The sequence below is a fragment of the Phyllopteryx taeniolatus genome, chromosome 20 (assembly GCF_024500385.1).
Source record: "Phyllopteryx taeniolatus isolate TA_2022b chromosome 20, UOR_Ptae_1.2, whole genome shotgun sequence".
NCBI lineage: Eukaryota > Metazoa > Chordata > Actinopteri > Syngnathiformes > Syngnathidae > Phyllopteryx > Phyllopteryx taeniolatus.
Window position 1 is genome coordinate 14,780,960 of NC_084521.1, and position 20,858 is coordinate 14,801,817.

The 20,858-nt window shown below is 40.9% G+C and overlaps 1 protein-coding gene across 7 annotated transcripts in view; it reads right to left on the reverse strand.

The window, feature by feature from the left end:
* Positions 1 to 20,858, reverse strand: part of tpk1 (thiamin pyrophosphokinase 1) — a 61,495-nt gene that overhangs the window by 12,151 nt on the left and 28,486 nt on the right. For all 7 annotated transcript variants that reach the window (XM_061757663.1, XM_061757665.1, XM_061757660.1 and 4 more), the window contains 4 exons: positions 19,847 to 19,919; positions 14,590 to 14,685; positions 8,156 to 8,302; positions 5,904 to 6,012 (listed from right to left, as the gene is read on the reverse strand). In XM_061757663.1, the coding sequence (XP_061613647.1) occupies positions 5,904 to 6,012; positions 8,156 to 8,302; positions 14,590 to 14,685; positions 19,847 to 19,919 (425 nt within the window). The remainder of the gene's footprint in view (positions 1 to 5,903; positions 6,013 to 8,155; positions 8,303 to 14,589; positions 14,686 to 19,846; positions 19,920 to 20,858) is intronic.

Here is a 20,858-nt window from a genome sequence, read left to right on the forward strand (position 1 = left end):
GTCCATTGTTACTGAAGTGACTCTGGAATAGGGTTGGGCATCAAGAATTGAGAACCGATTAGAACTGGGACTAACATTTCGGTTCTCGCGGAATCATTAAAATTAAAAAATTACGGTTCCCAGTTTTAATGCCTACAGTCTGCCGACCCCGAAGAAGAAAGTGACGAAAACCAATGAAGAAGAACACGCACTAACACGTGCTTGTGCCCAACGGTGGCAGCGAACAAAAGTATTTCTTAACTTTGTTAAAATAAATGACCAGTCGCTTCAGTGCATGCAAACAAGGCTTTCGTGATATGTAGGAGTCTGACGTGCTCCTTCTCCTACGCCTACACCGTGCGGTACTTCAGTAAAGTCAATTGGGTGAGTGTGAAACAATAAAATACGTCGATACTACATTGAGGCAGCTCAAGCTGGGTTCCACTCTTGCACTGATGGTTTTTAGCGTTTATTTTAGTCTTATGGCCACAGCTCCGGTCGGCTGCCTCAGCAATGGAGCCGCGGAACATGGTCTACTCGGACCCACAGGGGCCCCCAGACAGAAGTTGTGGTGAAGACTGGAAGGAAGTGGAGTGCCAGGGCTGCTGTGCTAGATGTTGAGTCCCGGTTGTGCCAAAAAGATCTGGTGGGTGTGGTGGCTCATGGCGGAGTCAGATTCAGGGGAGGTGGGGGCTACAGTGGAGGAAGAACGATCAAGCAGAGCGACTGGCTTTAAGCATCAGGGGGCCTAGACAAGGTGGGAGAAAGTCATATGGATGGATGGCAGAGCCAAAGCACATTGCCTTCCTGATTCGGGAAGTATATGATGTCCTGCCTAGCCTGACGAACCCCTTCACCTGGGGAAAGGTGGACACCCCAAACTGCTTGCTGTGCTCAGCAAGGGGAACACTGGTGCACATCCTGACCTCCTGCCCAAAAGCTCTCTGCGAGGGCTGATATATCTGGCGCCACAACCAGGTGCTGAAACCAATTGCAGAACCCATCAGCAAGGTTATCAGCAGCTGCAGCTGAGTACGAGACATCACCAGCGCAATTGCTTTTGTGAGGCGGTAATGCAGCCCAAGGTAGGACACAAGACTGCAGCAGTAGGGATCCTGTTACAGCCCGGGACTGGTAGCTCTTAGTGGATGTGGAGAATTGGTAGCAATTCCCGCATCAAATCACCAGCAACCACCTTGAGGCCAGATATATTTCTGGTATCCGAGGGCACTAAGAACATCTTCATCATTAAGTTGACAGTACCATAGGAAGACTGCTTGGGGAGGGCGCATTAAAGGAAGAGGACCAAATCTGAACATCTGGTCATGAACTGTCGAGAGCAGGGCTGAAAGGGGAAGAGTATGCCCATTGAAGTAAGTAGCAGGCTGTAGAGAACTTGTGGGTCAGTCACTCCACAGAGCCCTCATCGTACTGGGGATCACAGGAGGAGCAAGGGCCGGAGTCATGAAATGCAATTAAGGAGAAAGAAACAAAGAAATAAAAGAGAAAGTGAGTCAGAGGTACAGCAATAGGCTGCCGAGTCTCAGCACCCGGAGGTAAATTTAAAACATAATAAAAAACATTTACATGTCAAAATAAAAAACAAGAATCTAAAAATCAAATTTACAGGAGAAACTTAAGAGCACTATGACAAAAATCTGAGCTGACATTTTGCATCCTCCAACAGCAAGCAGACCTTATTTCCATCATCGCTCTATTCCGCATTTAACTCTGCAACGATATGATTTATTAAAGAAATACGTCAAAATGTGAACACATGATAAAAACTCTGGGCTAAGAGATTTCTGCTCCCCACGAACTTTACCAACTCAAAAAAGGGGATCTCTGTGACTGAGGACACTTATCAAATTGGAACTTGACTCAGATTTAACGCTGAACTTTATATTCTTAAGGGAAACATTTGAGTTGGCTCATGATGTAAGCGGGCATAACGTCTCCATGGGCCCAGCAAGGCTGTGATGAGCAAACCCAAACTCATGTATTTTTAATATGTTGGCTTTGAACCAATGTTTGGGGGATATCTGCAATGGAGATTTGTGTATTTGTGTCGCACAAGATCACCATAGAGCGCCCTGACCAAGCAACTCGGGATCATTTGATAGGTTACAATTTTGTCAATTGTGTGGATTTCATTGGTTGCGTTTTGGATGTATTGCATAAAAATGATGTGTACTACTTGCAGCAAAGGCGTTCTTTAGTCAGTCTCAACTGATGTGCTGTCTAAAGAAGTACAGACATGACATCAGTTATGGGAGGCTGAGGTACAGCTATGCTTTGGCAACTCCTACAGGCAGCATTCAAGCCATTTAGCTTGAATTACTACTGTAAATAATTACAAAAGTCAAAGTCATGGCAAATTTCAAAGTTCATTTTATCATATTCTTGAATTTCTAATTACAGTATGCATGTCATTGATTATGCATCTTATTAGTGACACATCTACATTGGACTCTCAAATAAATGAACGCTCGTTACAAATTCAGAGGCCCAATACACAGGTGCTCACAGGTGCCACACACGCACTCCAATTCAAATATGTACAAAAACATGTTCAAGGACACTCGCAGAAAGCTTGCTCAAGTGTGTAGTCTCTCAGAAACATGCACACAGTCTGAAGGGATGCCTACCAAGAAGCAGACACACAATCCTCCCTGACAGACGGTTCAGGTTCCCTCGGGCGGGGGTAAGTTTCGTTGGTGCCAACTCATTAAGAACCCAGCTGGTTGAGGCTAGGTTTGGGGATAAGACCACAGGGCTCCTCATATGAACATCTGATTGGATTTTCAGTGTTCAAGAATATGTGGCATGGCTTGCGTGTGCAACCTTCTATACGCACACAGCTTTCGTTTGATTGAAACATACTGTACAAAGCATGTTCATTAACTACCTTGGAATGCAACTATCTTGGTATGCATGCAGATAAAGCAAGCCAATTTACTGTTTGTAGACTTGGCATGGCAACTAACTGTTATGGAAGGAACCTGGAGGACTGTATAACTTCTTCACAAGCTTGGTTGACAACAGCTGGGAAGGAAATTATATGCCCTCTTTTGCACTTAAATTTGGTATAACTGACAGGCAGGCAACAACTGGAACACAAGCACCCAGACCCACCTTTGGCAGGTAGGGCATATAATCTTGATAATTATTATTACTACGACTAAGAACTGTGTTTTTATTCACTGTGTTATTTAACTAGCCAAGAATGCCTTTTTCAGAATATCCAAGCAGAATGTACCGGGTGATTGAAAAGTAACTCCCTATTTTTATAATATAATTATAATTCTTACAAGAAATGAACATGAGAAGAAAGTGTATTGCATGGAGTTTTATTTAAAATTCGATATGGGCGCCAGCATTAGCCACCACTTTCTCAAGCCGCCTGGGAAACGCATTAACTGATTTCACAAGGAACTCTAGAGGGATGGAAGACATAACTTTTCGTATTCGCCCTTCAAGTTCTTCCAAAGTCGTTGGTTTGGTTCAACTTAACTTCAATTGGAGAAAGTGGTCCTTTAAATACAATTCTTAATCCATTTTAAGAAAGAATTTTAAATTCTTAACAATATCAATAAATTAACAAAAAATAAATAAATCCTTTGAAAAAAAAGTGACACTGAACATAACTTCCAAACTAAACCAAACCAAACCAAACCAACCCAAAAATGTTATGTGAAAATCACCGTGCAGAGCCAATCCTATAATTCATTAGCCATCACCTCCATGGCTGTGAATAAGTCTGATGATTATATCCAATAATGTATGGACAACAGCTGTGTGCTAACGGGAACGTCATTCATCATAAAAGTTGGGATAAGACACAACACGCACCAAAACACCCTGACACTTTACAGCACTGTGTCGTTACTGCCGTAACGCTTGTTGGAATATGGATTACAGCACTGCGATTGGCTGGTGACCAGTTCGGGGTGTACACCGCCTCTCACCCAGAGTCAGCTGGGACAGGCTCAAGCACGCCTGCAACCCTAGTGAGGATAAGCAGGACAGAAAATGGATTACGGCATACGGCTGGGATATGCTCATTGTGTCAATATAGAAACACAAATTAGATCAGTAGCAAGTTCACTTGCAGAATATGCAAGTCTCTTCAAACACAATAAAAGCACAAGTTGTAAATGTCAGAGTTTTAAATGCAACATACTTTTTACTTTTATTTGAGCAATTATGTTCAGAAGAAACTACCGTATTTTTGGTCTTGTTGGATCTCAGTGCGGGTTTTGATACCCTTGATCATAACATACTGCTGAACAGGTTGGAAACGTGGGTAGGACTAAATGGAACAGTCCTTAAATGGTTCAGCCCCTACCTGGAGGGAAGGAGTTATTTCAGAACCATTGGAAGTGTTCAGTCTCATCGAATGGCAATGACATACAGTGTGGGGTCCCTCAAGGGTCAGTTCCTGGACCCTCTCTGTTCAGCTTGTATATGCTACCCTTAGGTTAAATTCTTCAGAATCTAAAGGGCCCATATTTTACCAAACCAACTTTTTCTAGTATTTGATGTGTTATATTGGCTCTATGGTACCTCAGTAAACACGTGAAATATGAATAAAAATTGTCCACACATTCCTGAATCCCAGACGTTTGCTGCCGAGAGGCCTATCTACGTCACTAGCGAATATCTCCGCCAACCTCTCTGCTCCTGAGCCAGCGCTGTCAACATAACAAACACGTGTGCTCTCACAAGTAGTGAGGGTTGAGTCTTCTACACGGAGGCAACCAATCAGAGGAAAGGAGGCGGTCTTAGCCAAATATTAACAAACCGGATACAAAACTGGGTCAAACAGAAGTAGCGGTCAGAGGCACCTTTCTTGGACACTAGTATGATAAAACCAAGGTGTTTTTGAAAATGAAATTAACACATATACGAAGTCCATGTTAGTGAGTCACTCTATGGAGGTCTAAATAGCCAAATTATGGGGCGTTAAATGTTGTCTACCATGGCTATGCAGATAACACAGTTATATTTAACAGTGTCTCCAGATGACTACAGTTCAGTTGTGGTGGTGTGTCACTGTCTAAAACATATAAATAACTGGATGAGCCAAATCTTTCTTCAATTAAACTACAACAAAACTGAGATAACCGTTTTTGGCAGTAAAGAAACAAGGATTGCTGTTAGTAAATACCTGGAGTCACTGTTTACAAACCACAGACCAAGTCTGAAACCTTGGTGTGCTGATAGATTCCGACCTTACTTTCAACAGTCATATCAAATCAATCACTAAAACAGCCTTTTACCATCTGAAGAACATATCCAGATTGAAGGTTTGCATGTGCCAAGCAGACCAGGAGAAGCTCATCCATGCTTTTATCTCAAGTAGACTTGACTATTGTAATGGTCTTCTGACTGGACTCCCTAAAAGAGCATTAATACTGGGCACATGATGTTTTCTGTTTCTTTTCTTTTAAATTACAATATCTAAGTTGAAAAAAAAAAGATTTCTTTGTTAAATTACTTTGGACCTCCAATTAAAAGATCCTGTTGATATGTTGAGTACATTTCCATTTAATCTGAAGATATTATATAGGTGATGCAAAAAATTAAGGGGTGCCAATAATGGTGAGCACGACTGTATATAAAATAATATATAAAATCATTGTCCCCCATTGCAAACCCAAACAATTCCAAGTGACAGAAAAAACAGTGCCTCTCTAGTAAACTAGCTCCTCTCTGTTCACCGCCATGTGTTCAGTGCAAACAATGTGTGTCACCAGGCTAAGGAAACCACTAAGAGGAAATATAGATTCATTTCGATAAAAAAAAAAAACAAAAAAAACAATGTGAACCTAAAAAACACAATTTATCGATTAAATCAGTATACCGCCCGACGCTAATACCTAGTGCATCAACAGGAATTATTAAATACTTTTCAGACTCACTCAGGTTCCATTTAAGTCCTGTTGTGGTTGTTTGGCAGGGTCCCCCAACTGGATTAAGGCTGCACCAATCCCCCTCCAGGCCAGTGTTCACCCTGAGTATGTGGTTTCCCTGCAGACAGAATGGAAACGCTGTACTGATTTCTTTATTCAGGTATGTATGTGTGTGTGTGTACACAAATAAGATACAGCAGATACTGGAAAAAATGATGTATGAGGTATCAAAATGGGGAACACTTATGAAGCAACACTTCTTAGAACCTAAATGACAAGCTTTCCTGCCTCTGGGGCTCTTTAAAAGGAATACTGCTCTTGTCATAGTAGCAAGTGTCTTGTCATTCCCCTCCTAAATTTAAGGATACTGTGTTTTTTTATTTTGGTCTTTATCTTCTCTGTATGAGGCATAACCAATAGTACGTTCTGGAATTTCTAAGTCAGAAGAAGGGAATACATGAAACAATTTCAATAAAACTAAATCGTAAAATCTGGTACATTATTAAACCAACAGGCCTATCTTAGCTCTTCGTCTTTAACAACTCTAGTAAAGCTAATTGTTAAAAGACAAAGTAAACACAGAGCGGGTGAAATAAGTACTGAACACGTCACCATTTTTCTCACTAAATATACTTCAAAAGGTGCTATTGACCTGAAACTTTCACCAGATGTTGGGAACAACACAAGTAATCCATACATACAAAGAAAGCAGGACAAATAAGATCAGAAATTAAGTTGTATGTAATGATGTGAAATGACACAGGGAAAAAGTATACGGGCGGGCGGGCGGATGCACGCACGCACACATACAGAAAACAAAAGAAGAAGAAGAAGAAGAAGAAGAAGAAGAAGAAGAATCATCTTTTATTGTCATGAACATGCATGCATGCACACGAAATTTGTTCTCTGCATTTAACCCATCACAGTGAACACATACACATGTTAGTGGAACACACTGGAGCAGGGGGCAGCTGAAGCGCCCGGGGAGCATTTCGGGGTATCAGTGTCTTGCTCAAGAACATTGGACTATTCTGAAGAGTTTCTGATATAAATACTATTGGACAACAGTGGAAGGGGGAAAATACAAGCAATGCCTAATTCATATTAATCAATCTTTTAATATATTTTATTTGTCATTACTTTTACTTATTATATTATTTTTTTCGGTGATCATTGTACTTTTTTTTGTTTTAATTTAACAGAAGGATACCAACAATTTTGTCCACGTCTGTATGTCAGGCCTTTGCCTGTGAATATTCTCATTCATACAGGTATTTGTATTCTAAGGACAATGAATCGATCACAACTGGACTGTTTAAGTCTATATGTCAGATTGCCCATTGAACACAAAGTGGGAATCCTATTGAACACTAAATCCAAACATAATCGGAAAACGAACCAGGTGATGAGGCTGTGATGGTAGGTTGGTAAGCATATTTAGTTCAAGTTGTAACCACTTCAATTGCAAATGTAATCTCAACAAACAGCGCTATGCTTTTAAAAGGTCGCACTCACCTTCATATAAAGGCGTCTGCGTTCATCAGTTGCTGGCAAATTGCTGCCGTGTTGACAAATGAGCTTAATTTACCCTTACTGAAGTAAGATTAATTGGAGGTGTCGAGGTATAAAGCAGCAAATGACAACACGCCTTTGGAATAATGACAAGAACCAGCGAGGGAGTGCATGATAAAGGATTGGTTCAACTATTATATGGTTTCACCGGGAAGGGTGGAAGTCTCCCTTGAAGATCTTAAAAATAAACAAAACAGGAAAAAAATGGAGAAAGGATGGAGGCAAACAAAAGGGAAGTGTCCCCCAAATGAAGGCTGCGAGGCCTACTTGTAAAGTCAATCAACGGAGGGATGTGAGGACGTGCCTGGCATTGAGGAAATTCAATTCGGGGAGCATCAAACAAGGCTCACTTTATCTCATAGAGAACAGCAAAGTAGGGCACCATAAGAGTACACAAGTGTGAATGCTCTTGATTATTTAAGAGAGAGAGGAAGGTGGAAGCTGGCAGTGAGGCAGAAAGGATTTTGGAGTGCATGTGCTGTTTAGTTTCATATGGAAAGACGCATGTGGTGGTCTTCAACTTGAAAAGGTAATTTTTTTTCTGGTTATCTAAGTTACAAGACCTTGCAAATCTATCTCTTTTTAGCAGTGAGTAAAATTGATTGAAAATTGCATCTGGTTTAGGCGTGAGGACAACTTCTAGATTGCTTCTGCAGATATGAACAGTATAAAAAATTTTAATGACTCACAGGTTTGAGTAGATAGGCCAGGTTTGTCTCCTGGATGACTAACAGTGGGAGTTGTGTCATAGACAGAGCGTGATGGAGGGTCTCAACAGTAGCCATCGTCTGGTCAAATCTGCCCCCCAACCCGCCCAGTGTCACGATGGCATCCACCTGAACATAGAGCATTGAATGTTACACAGAACAGCATGGTTTGTTATTATTTTTGGCTGCTTTCGTCCAACATTGACAATTTAGTTTATACAGTTTGAACTTTATCTGTTAAGGTTATCTAATATGTTGCTGGAAGGGACAATTAAAAATGAATCTTGCATGATTAAAGTAGTACAACACAAGCTCTTGGCGATAAGAGTTACCGTAATTTCTCGTGTATAATGCAGTCAATAGTGCACATTATACATAGGTATATGAGAAAATGAAAAAGACTTTCACATTTTATGCCGCATTTTATGCCGCTCTCTAAAGGTTATGAAAAAGCCATACACTTTCATTCCAATATGCCACCGCCCCCTAAGGTTATGAAAAAGGTGTAGCCTACACTTTCATTCCAATATGACAGGGATATGTATGACGTATGAATGCATATATGTACAATTGTGCTCATAAATTTACATACCCAGGCAGAATTTGTGAAATTATTATTATTTTGTTAAATACCAATGATGAACAACAGCTATCATTAATTTCTTTATGGTTATGTTTCATTTAATGATAATGCTTTTCTGAAATGCTTGACAGTTCAATTTGATTCAATTAAAAAAAAATTAAATGTTTCGCCTGGTCCTTCATGTTTTCATTGCACACATCTTACAAATTCTGCGCATTATTTATGAGAAATTACAGTAATTTATCATACCAATAATAATCAGAATTGAATCAGGAAGCAATCGCAAATCAACTAAGCTAAAATGATGATTTCAACTTAAAGGCTTTTTCTCTCTCTTTCTTTGTAACTTCAAGCCGCAATGCACTTTTTAAACCTCTCAGCAATTACATTCTTATACAAAGTCCCTGTGTAGTTTAGTCACACCAGTGCTGACAGCCTTTAAAACCCAACAGAATTAAGAGGGCACAGGCGCTGTCAGAGGCTGACAGCTGCACCAGCACACAAACTCTACTCCAATACCACAAGGATTTACAGTATTATTGACTTCATTCCTTAAAACTTTCCTCCAAACACTGACCACAGACAATATAGAAAGATAAAAATACAAAAATATAAATATATGTTCAGTTAAAAGTTCAGTTTGCTTCCACTTCCTAAAGGTAACGGCGCTATGCATGCATGATATTAGTAGTTGTTCATGTAGCATTAAGCCCAAAATAATTTAGACCCTGGGATACTTTTAAAGTGAATTTAAAATCTCTTGTGGATATATTTGTTTGCAAGAACTTACACAAGACAGAAGCAAAATGCTGAAAAACTGATGAAGAGATTGACACAATTAATATAACAACAAAACCATGAACACTTGTTTACGAACGAAATTTGGCAGACAAATATGGCTTTGGTTCATGAACTATGTTTCGGTTTGCGAACAGTCGCATTATTTATGCGTAATGCTCATTTGTGCTTTCGCCCACAGGGTGATTGCATTGGCTCCGTGCAACATGTATTTCACATATGTTCACATATCTTTTGGGGGGTTTTCTGCTCTAAATTAGCCCTCAGTATGTTTCCCAAGAAAGTGCAAGTGATTTTTGCGATTAGGAAGTCCTGGAAAGGGTAACGGGTCCAGTGGCATCCAGTCATCTTATGTAGACTAGCAAGCTAGTGGTAGCACGAACGGTTGGACGTAAACATGCCGCCGTTCTGTCGAATCACGCTCTAAAGTTTCGGTGTGGGTGAAGTTGTTTAATTAAAAATAAAGTAATTTCATTACAGTAAGTAAGCACCCATTATTTCTGTCATGTAATGTTGGTTTGACCTGACTGATTAGAATACACGATCTGACTTGAGCAGTGATTTCCAACCGTTATGGAGCCAAGGAACATATTTTACAATTGAAAAATCTCACGGAACACCAACAAACAAAAATGTCACAAAAAGTGGATACATTAATTACTGTATGTAATTCCTGCCATCTAATAGAAGACCATTTATCATTTGTTCTGTCTGTCACAATGCCTCACTGGCTCACTGGCATAAATAGAGAAAAGATACATTATTTATTGTAAATGCAATGTTTTCAGCAATTAAGTACACAAGTATATACAGTAAATGAACAGGTTATTTAAATAGATACATTCCTACATCTTGTGATCGGATCGGTGATCGGTTATAATTTTTTTTTTTAACTCGCTGATCGGTGATCGCCCCAAAAATCCTGATCGTGTAAAGCCTAGTTGAAATCGAAGGAAAGATGAATGCAGCCAAGAACAGAGATATCCTGGACGAAAACCTTCTCCATAGTGCTCAGGACCTCAGACTGGGCCGAAGGTTCACCTTCCAACAAGGCAATGACCCTAAGCATACAGCTAAAATAATGAAGCAGTGGCTTCAGAACAACTCCGTGACAGTTCTTGAATGGCCCAGTCAGAGCCCTGACTTAAACCCAATCGAGTATCTCTGGAGAGACCTGAAAATGGCTGTCCACCAACGTTCACCATCCAACCTGACAGAACTGGAGAGGATCTGCAAGGAGGAATGGCAGATGATCCCCAAATCCATGTGTGAAAAAAAAAAAACGGCTGGATTAGCTCAAAAGGGTTCTTCTACTAAATACTGAGCAAAGGGTCTGACTACTTATGGCTGTGTGATATTTCAGTTTTTCTTTTTTAATAAATCTGCCAAAATTTCAACAATTCCATTTTTTTCCTGTCAATATGCGGTGCTGTGTAGGAAAAAAATGAACTTAAATGATTTTAGCAAATGGCTGCAATATAACAGAGTGAAAAATTGAAGGGCGTCTGAATACTTTCAATACCCATTGTATATACAGACCCTTTCCAAAAAATTGGAATATCATGGAAAGGTTTATTTCCATAATTCCATTCAAAAAGTTAAACTTTCATAGATTATATATTCAGGGCCCACAATTTAAGCAATTTCAAGTATTTATTTGTTAATTTTTACATAATTTGATCTTGCAGCTCATAAAACCTTGCCCATCCAAAGTGACTGACCTTGAGAGGATCTGCAGAGCAGAATGGGAGAAAATGCCCCAAAACAGGTGTGCCAAGATCGTAGAGACACCGAAGAAGACCTGAGGCTGTGATTGCTCACAAAGGTGCTTCAACCAAGTATTAAGCCAAGGGTGTGAATACTTAGGTACCTCTTATGTTTAAGTGTTTACATTTTCAATAAATTTGCACAACTGTCTGAAAATGTTTTTGCTTTCTCATTATGGGATATTTAAAAAAAGAAAACTATACTCAAATCAGCTTTAGAATAAGTCTGTAACATAGCAAAATGTGGAAAAAGTGAAGGAGTGTGAATAATTTCTGGTGGCACTGTATTAAAGACAAAACTATTTTTCCATTAATCCCTCCAATATATATTTGTAGGTTTTTTCACATTCCTGTGCCATTTCCAGCAAAAGAGAGATAATGACTAAATAGGAAAAAACAAAACAAAACAAAAACATCTTTTTTATCTCGAAATGGGGCCAGGCTATGAAACAAAATATATCCCAATGGCCAGAAGGAGGGGGAGTCTGTAGGTACAAGTCAAATTACAAAGACATCTTACGTTATACTCGGCAAAGGAAGTTTGTATAAAACAGCATTGTTCATGTTTTGTATGTGCGTGCTGAATGCATAGAAAGCATGATTTAAAAGACCAATTTTTCCATCCTATTTGTTGTGTTTTCTTTCCAAATCAAACATTGGGTTTCAACGAAAGCAGAAAGTTCATCATTCAACATTTGAATGAGGTCAAAGGTGCTATGACAGAGCATGAGTAAGTGTTTGCACATACAGTATGTGGATGGGTAGGTAAAAACGGCAACGTGTAACTGTAAACACCGTAACTTAGCAAACTATGGAATGTATACTCATAAAAAACATCCATCCACTGTAATCCTCCGATTGTGTCCCTTAGTATTAAATCCAACACAATATCAGATAAACTGTAAAAATCCTGGGCAAAGCCGTGAGAGAAAAAACATTCTAGAGCTAATATGATGAATATTTTAACAGCCCAAACAGGAGCACAATACTCTGAAACCTGCAAATCACCCTACTACGATTACATCTTTGCATTTAATCCATTTTAACCGGCTGCGGGGATGGAAATTTTCATGGGTGTGCGTGAGGACGAAAGGAACAAAAGTTTTGTTTTTATGTAGCCTTGTCTTAGTTACACAGAGTTGAAGGGGACACAAGTTCATTGTGGATAAAGACAAGCATAAAAATCTTGACAAACAACCAAAGAGGTCGACATCGACTCTCACAAGAGCTTCAAAAAAATGGATGGTGAGGCTCCTATCGCTCCAAAACAGACAGATGGACAAACACTCAGCGGCAATTTTTAAAGCAGGTTTAAATATTAGGCAGGCTAGGAACAAAGAGTCTGTTGAAGGAAGGGCAGGGTGTATCTTACATTAAAACCTGACTCCTAAAAACAAACGGAACATAAAATGTGGCAATCTGCATGCATAGGAGATGACGCATACATTTTTGAGCATGTCACATCATCTTTGAAATGCTGAGCGGTTGTGACATTCAAAATTGATTGGAGCAACACTCACACAAAACACATGGTGCTAAAAAACCTGAATACTGAATAAAGCAGAGTTATGGAATGAGTAAGAAGGAGAAGAGTAAAGGCCTCTTTATACCCCCGCACCCCCATTGCATCACGTGGCTGACGCATTGGGGCCCCGCGGCACAAGCACGTCTTCATGCGCGTTCTTCTTCATTGGTTTTTGCCACACTTTTCTTCAGGTCGGCGGACGAGGCATTGAAACTGGGAACCAACATTTTAAAATATGAACGATTCCGGGAGAACCGGAACGTTAGTCCCGGTTCCAATCGGTCCTCGATTCTCGATGCCCAACCCTAGTCAACAGGACCAACTGCCTTTCCTTTTTTCATCTTCTTTAGTGCCTTTTTAACTTCCGCCTTACTAATCATTGCTACTTCCTGGTCCACCACACTGGCTAGATGAATGACTAGACAGGACATGCCCCACTGCATCCAGGTAGGAAAGTAAGAGTGAAGTAAATACGACAACCTTTATACTGCCCCCAGGTGGCCAAGGAATGCACACCAGAATCATTGAATTTAATGAGAAAGTGTGACAAAATTGTTCAATTATTTGCAATTCTATTTAAAATTTTCATTTCAGTATGTTTTTATGAAGTATAAATTTTACATTGCTATTTTTTTATCATTAAAAAAAACTGCAGAATTTTGTGGCATATAATGAAGAATAATCCTAGAGCGTTGGCAAAAGACTTACAGAAATCTGTCACATACTAAAATCTCGACAATAAGTAAAACAATTAAGAGTAGATGTCATTGAAAGACACCACAAAGGAAGCAACTGCTGTGCAAAAAAACATTGCTACAGTTTTTCAGTTTGCAAAAGAGTGAATGTTTCCAATGATTTTTGTGACAGATGAAACCAAAGTTGAGTTGTTTGCAAGGAATACAGAGGGCTATGTGTCGAGAAGAAAAGGCACAGCACACCACCATCAATACCCCATCCAAACTGTGAAGTATGGCGACGGGTGCATCATGGTTAAGGATTGCTCTCTGGCAAAGGGCCTGGGTGCTTGGCTATCACCGACGGAAAAATTTATTCCCAAGCTTGTCAGGACGTTTACCAGGACAACGACCATCCGTCTGCCAATTGAAACTGAACAGAAGATTGGTGATGCAACAAGACAACGAGCGAAAGGAGTAAATCAATGGCTTCAATAGAGGAAAAAAAAACCTTATCAAGTGGCCCAGTCAGACTATAAACCTCAACCTGATTGAGATGCAATGGCATGACCTCAAGAGAGCGATACAGACCAGACAGCCCAAGAATATTACTGAACTGAAAAAAGTTTGTAAAAAGGAATGGTCTAAATTACGTTTTGACCAATTTTGCAGGTCAGAGCCTATGAGGTCATTGCTGCAAAGGAGACTCAACCAATTGAATCCAAAGGATTAGATACATGCGTACAGTGTGTTCAGTAAAAAGATGGACACATTTACAGGAATTGATTGTGTAGTATTAGTTTAAGGAAACTCTGTTTTCATATTGTTGTGACTTAGATGAAGACCATATCATACCAGTTTATGCAGAAATCCATTATCCCCACGCACACACTTTTTTTTTGCAACATGTCCACATCGGGCAGCTGCAGACATGCACACTATACCAAGATTTTGGTAATAGTTTTCACATGGCTCAGGTGAAACTAAAGATCTGAACATGGATATGAAAAAATGTCTGTTATTACAAAAAAGCTTGTTGTTGTCAATGTTACTAAAAGTGAAACTGTTACCTGCAAATTCCTTTGTTGAATCTCCTCCACCATGATGACCAGACACTTAGTGTAGTCTGTAAGATCCTGGTCACTTGTTTCTATCAGCCGGGACCCCTACATACAAAAAAACGATTGACAATGATTTTAGCAGAATAAAACATTTTTTTTTGGGGGGGACATATCTGACGTTATTCACGAAAAACGCCTATCTGCATTTTTCTGTAACGTAGCAGAAAAAGTCTGAAAATTCATTTTAATTTTTGTGGCAAAACACTATCGACGATATGTATGATATTTATTGTGGTTTAGCGTCTCTTTAATTGAGACTATTAACGGTCCCGTCAGCCATAACCATGCCAAGAACAAAACCATCAAACTTGTTCGCTCAACCAAACTTCCGCAGTGGGTGGCAGATGGTTGTAGTTACGCCTCCCAGCTCCCACTCTCCAGCCCTGACCTGCTCATCCAATAACTTATCGGTTGATCAATAAAACGGACACAATAGTTTTTCTGGACTCGATAAATTATCATTGTTGTGGTGAACCAGCGCGCGTGAGCCAACAAGAGACAGACGACTGTGTCATTAGCCGCTAGTGGGCACATGGTACACTCTTGGTACGACTCCACACCTTTGGAGCATGCAGATTCACACAACAGAGACACTTAAGGTAAACTTAACTGTTTATTATGTTTGCTAGTAACAAGCTAACCCAAAAGCTAACGAGTTGAGGAGCTAAACAGCTTGCTCCACTGCGGCAATGTCGTTTAAAACGTCAACGCTGTCATGATTGGTGTCCTGCAGTTCCTCTTTTGGAGCTTGGATGGCACTCTGTCCGTCCGTCCTATCTGTCCTGACCTGTCCGTCCGTCCGTCCTGTCCTGTCCTGTCCTGTCCTGTCCTGTCTCTCTCTCTCTCTCTCTCTCTCTCACTCTCTCTAGCAATTACCACCTCCTCGCCTGCGCACCTGTTCCCGTAACGGCAAGCCTGATGTCCTCTCTTGCCTCCATTCACCCTCCTCCAGCCCAAGTGAACCAGAACCCATCCTTCCTTCCTCCTGCTTCGTTTGGGCGGCCACATGGGAGATTGAACAAGTGGTAAAAAAGGCTCAGAGAACCTAACCGGATCCCAAGACCGGACCTCCAGACCGGCTCTTCGTACCAGATTCTGCATGGTCGGAGGTACTTCAGTGGGCCCATAACTCCAAACTTAACTGTCACCCCAGAATCACCCAAACCATTCAATTCATCCAACAACACTTCCGGTGGCCCAGCATGGTGAAAGACCCCTGAGAGTTTGTCCTAGCCTGCTCTGTCTGTGCCTGAAGAAAGACCTCTCATCAGCCCCCAGCTGGTCTGCTGCGCCCCTTACCCATTCCGAGCCGCACTTGGTCCCATGTCTCCTTGGACTTCGTTAGCGGTCTACCCCCCTCTGAAGGTAACATCATCATCCTTACCATCAGAGATCGTTTTCTCCAAATATGTCAATTATGTACCCATTCCCAAGTTTCCCTCTGCTTTCGAAACCGCTAACCGTCTATTCCTTTTCGTGTTCAGACTTCATGGCATCCTAATTGACATTGTCTCAGACCGAGGTCCTCAGTTCTCCTCCCACCCCTGGAAGGAGTTCTGCAAGGCGGTGGGCGCAGCAGCCAGCCTGTCTTCCGGCTACCAGACGGAGCGGGCGAATCAAAACCTGGAGTAACTCCTTTGCTTTGCTAGTCTGTCAAATCGTCATTGTTATACACCGATTAGCACCACTACAGTAATTCACCATCATCTTTATCATCCTCGTCACAATCACAATTGTTGACGTTTACTGTACATACAGATACTGTACAAGGTTCAGTACATCTAAAGTATAGGTATATACACATTTTCTCTCCATATGTTACAATTCTCCTCCTAAAACATACACATCCCTCTGGTCCATACATACACACATGGCGACACTCATCCTCCCTCATCTCATCGATTCATTCTGGCCTTGCCATGTATCTCGCCCTCTCTTGTGGATGACAGTCTGTTCTTTCTCTTCCATTTATACAGAATTATTATCCAACAAATCTTGGAGGGAATGCCTCAAACCTTCCTATTGTTCTGCTCCTAAAGCAATACAATTCTTTTTGTGCTGTGTGCTATATCTGAATAAAACAAAAATGAGGACTATCACTGGGTGCACAGAGCTGGGGGTGAGAAGGAGGACGATAAATGTGTTAATGAGTTTTTTTGGGAACATCTGTGTTGAATGTTTTGCATTCCAAACTGTAAACATGACACACAAACATTTTGGTATGATGACAGGAATACAAATAAAGTAACAAATCACAAAGATCACATAGGAAGTGCATTTGCTGCACGCTCCCTCTTGCAGGCCAGCGAGTGGATCAGTGGATGAAACTGTACAGCAATCACTTGGAGCAATGGAGCTATAGGAATGCACAATGTAAATGTTGAAATAGTATTATGACAGAACAAAACTCTTTACTCCAGCGCCTACATTTTTAACAATTTGATTTCTTACAAAAGGTTATTGCCAACTATTGATAGTACAGTATACCGTGTATGTACAGTAGTTGATAGCCGTTGGGCAGCTGTGCCAGTACATTAACAACTGTGTACAACTGGCATCAAACATACAGTGCCGTGAAAATGTATTTGCTTCTTTATCAAATTATTGTTTTTTTTCCAGTTTCATCACTTTATTGTTAAAGATCATCAAACAAATGTAAACATCAGACAACGATATCACAAGTAAACATAAAATGCAGTTTTTAAATAGTGATTTTATTTAATAAGAAAAAAAAATATTCAAAGCTACCTGGCCCTGTGTGAAAAACTGCCCCACTTGTTGAATCAGGAACTAACTGTGGCTAATCTCATTTTTTAGAAAGCTGAGTTCATTTTCACTGACCGCAAAAAAAGTATGACCTCCAAACCTCTTCAGTCAAGAAATCACTGAAATATAGCGTGTCTGAAAAGAATAAGTTGGCCAAAAGATCTCAAAAAGCTGCAACTAAATGCCACGGTGCCAAGAAATTCAAGAACAGATGAAATCTAAAGTAATTGATATCTCTAAGTCTGGCAAGGGTCAAAAAGTCATTTCTGAAGCTTTTGGAGTCCAGTGAACCATGGTGAGAGCCATTATCCACAAAAGGGGAAAAAGAGGCAACAGTGGAGAACTTCCCACGAGTAGCCGGCCTGCAATAATTACCCCAAGAGTACAGCCACGACTCATCCCGGAGGCCACAAAAGAACACAGAAACTAAAGAACTGCTGGCCACCCTTGTCTCAGTTAAGGTCAGTGTTCATGAATCAACAATAAGAGACTGGGCAAAAATGGCATCCATGGCAGAGGTCCAAGGCGAAAATAACCGCTGACCAAAAAGAGCAAAAAGGATCGTTTAACTTTGGCAAAAAAATAAACAAATAATAAATACAAATCTGAATGATTTCCAATACTTTTGGGAGAATATTCTATGGACTGACGAGACGAACGTTGAACTTTATGGAAGGTGTTTGTCTCGTTACATCTGGCGGAGATGTAGCACAGCATTTCAGAAAAATAAAAGCATATCAACAGTCAATCATGGCGGTGGTAGTGTGGTGGTCTTGGACTTGTTTGCTCTGTCAGGACATGGATGACGAGTGTGAGTGACAGAACCATGAATTCTGCTCTTTACCAGGAAATCTTTAAGGAAAATATTGGGCCATTTTTTTTGTGACCTCAAGCTGAAGCGCTGTTAGGTTCTGGAACACAGCAACGATCCAAAACACACCAGCAAGTCAACTTCCGAATGGCTTAAAAAAACAAAATGGTGTTGGAGGGGCCTCGTCAAGGTCCTGACTTTTGAATGTGATTGAAATGCTGTGGGATGAACTTAAAAAGGTCATCCATGCTCGAAAACTCTCCAGTGTTGCTGAATTCAAATAATTCTGCAAGGAAGAGTGTGCCAAAATATCTCCAGAGAGATGTGAAAGACACTTTGCCAGTTACAGAAAACATTTGATTTCAGGTTTTGCTGCTGAGGGTGGCCCTCACTCTTCCTTCTCTACCTCTCTCATTCACGCATATACATACAGTATACTTCGGCTAATCTTCATTCCTTTCCAGCGCACCCCTCCACCTTTTTAAATGTCCATCCACCTGCTCCCTGCTTTCACTGCAGATCACAATGTCATCTATGAACATCACGGTCCATGGGAATTCCAGTCTAACCTCATCCATCAGCCTATCCACCACAACTGTAAACAGGAAGGAGTTCAGAGTTGATGCAGTCGCACCTCAACCTTACACTCCTCCTCCTTATAGATGCCCTGTACTATTCTAACATACTTCTCTGCCACTCCAGACTTCCTCATGCAGTACCACAGTTCCACTCTGGGTAACCTGTCATAGACTTTCTCTAGAGGTACAAAGACACTATGTCTCCGTCTGACCTTCTCTGTACTTTTCTATCAACACCCTCAAGGCAAATAATGCATCTGTGGTACTCTTCGTAGGTGATGAAACCATAATGTTGCTCGCAAATACTCACTTCTGTACTGAGTCTAGCATCCACTCCTCTTTCCCATGACTTCATTTTGTGGCTCATCAACTCGAATCGTCTATAGTTCCAACAACTCTGTACATCACCCTTGATCTTAAAAATGGGCACCAGCATACTTTTCCTCCATTCCTGTGGCATCTTCTAATCCTCTAGAACTCTGTTGAACAACCTGGTCAAAAACTCCTCAGCCACCTCTCCTACATGGTTCCATACTTCCACAGGTATGTCATCCGGACCAACTGCATTTTTAGTTTTCATTCTCTTTAGTGACTTGCTAACTTCCCCCTTACTGATTACTGCTAGTTCCTGGTTTACCACACTTGCCTCTTCTACTCTTCCTTCATTCATCAACTCCACAAAGTATTCTTTCCATCCAGCACACTACTGGCACCAGTCAACACATTTCCACCTCTATCCTTAACTACCCTAACCTGCTGCACATTCTTCCCATCTCCATCTCGCTGTCTGGCCAACCTTTATACCTCTTTCTCTCCTTCTTTAGCGTGCAACCCAGCATACATGTCATCATATGCCTCTTGTTTGGCCTTTGCCACATCTCCGTGTATTCTTGTCTCCTCTCCTCAGTCCAAACAAGAGACCAACATGTTTTGGTAAGATTAAAAGTAAAGATTCAGGGGAACTCAGGGGTCTTATTGATTATTGATCATGAGATGTATAGTATGCTATATGTGTCCATGTAGTGTGGGTGTGGGAATTTGTGGTACTCACCTTGTTGGCATAGAAAGCTCGCACCTCGGCAGTAATGGAATCGAAATCACCGCTGATATAGTCGGGGCGGAAGCTGTATGAAAGGATACCGAGTGAGCGTGAGTGACAGACAAAAAAACATTGCAAGGATTGCAAGAAAAACAGCGAGACAGCAAATGTGGAGCAGGGATACAAAAGCATAGTATAGAGAAGAGAGGACATTAGGGGATGTGTCAGTACACTTTGATATGAGCTGCAAGGGAGAGGGCTGATTCACCGGGGGAAGACAGAGATATGGAGACCGACTGCTCGGTGACACTGCGCCTGGCCCTCTTTTGCACGCATTCGCTTAAGAGTACATCTACTCAGCGCTACATCTATTCAAAACAACATATTACACATTGCAATGTAGTATTAAAAACAAGAAAAAATACAAGGAAAATATGTTGCATAGTTGCAAGAATAAAGTTGGAATCCTCCGAGGAGTCATGATCTTACAAACATAAAGTCAAAATTTTAAGGACGTCTCGATCTCTCTCTCTCTCTCTCTCTCTCTCCCGAGCTGACATATATTAATCCGATATTACCAATTAAATATCCATCCATTTTCTGCAACGCTTATCCTCACTAGGATCACGGTATGCTGGAGGCTCTCCTAGCTAACACCCTGAACTGGTTGCCAGCCAATCGCAGGGCAACAACCATTGGCACTCACATTCATACCTACGGACAAGTCTTCAATTAACCTACCATGCATGTTTTTGGGATGTGGGAGGAAACCAGAGTACCCAGAGAAAACCCATGCAGGCACAGGGAGAACATGCTGTCTCCACACAGGCAAGGCCAGATTTTAACCCGGGTCCTCGAATGTGTTAACCAGTCGGCCGCCGTGCCGCCCATTTTTTAAAAAAACACTCAGCTATGTTATTGGACAAGCTCAATAAAGAGGAGACATTAGTCTGTGTTGCCTCGCTTTCTCAGGAACAGCCACAATCAAACTGTTTATACTGATGGTGTCAATGTTCAAACCATT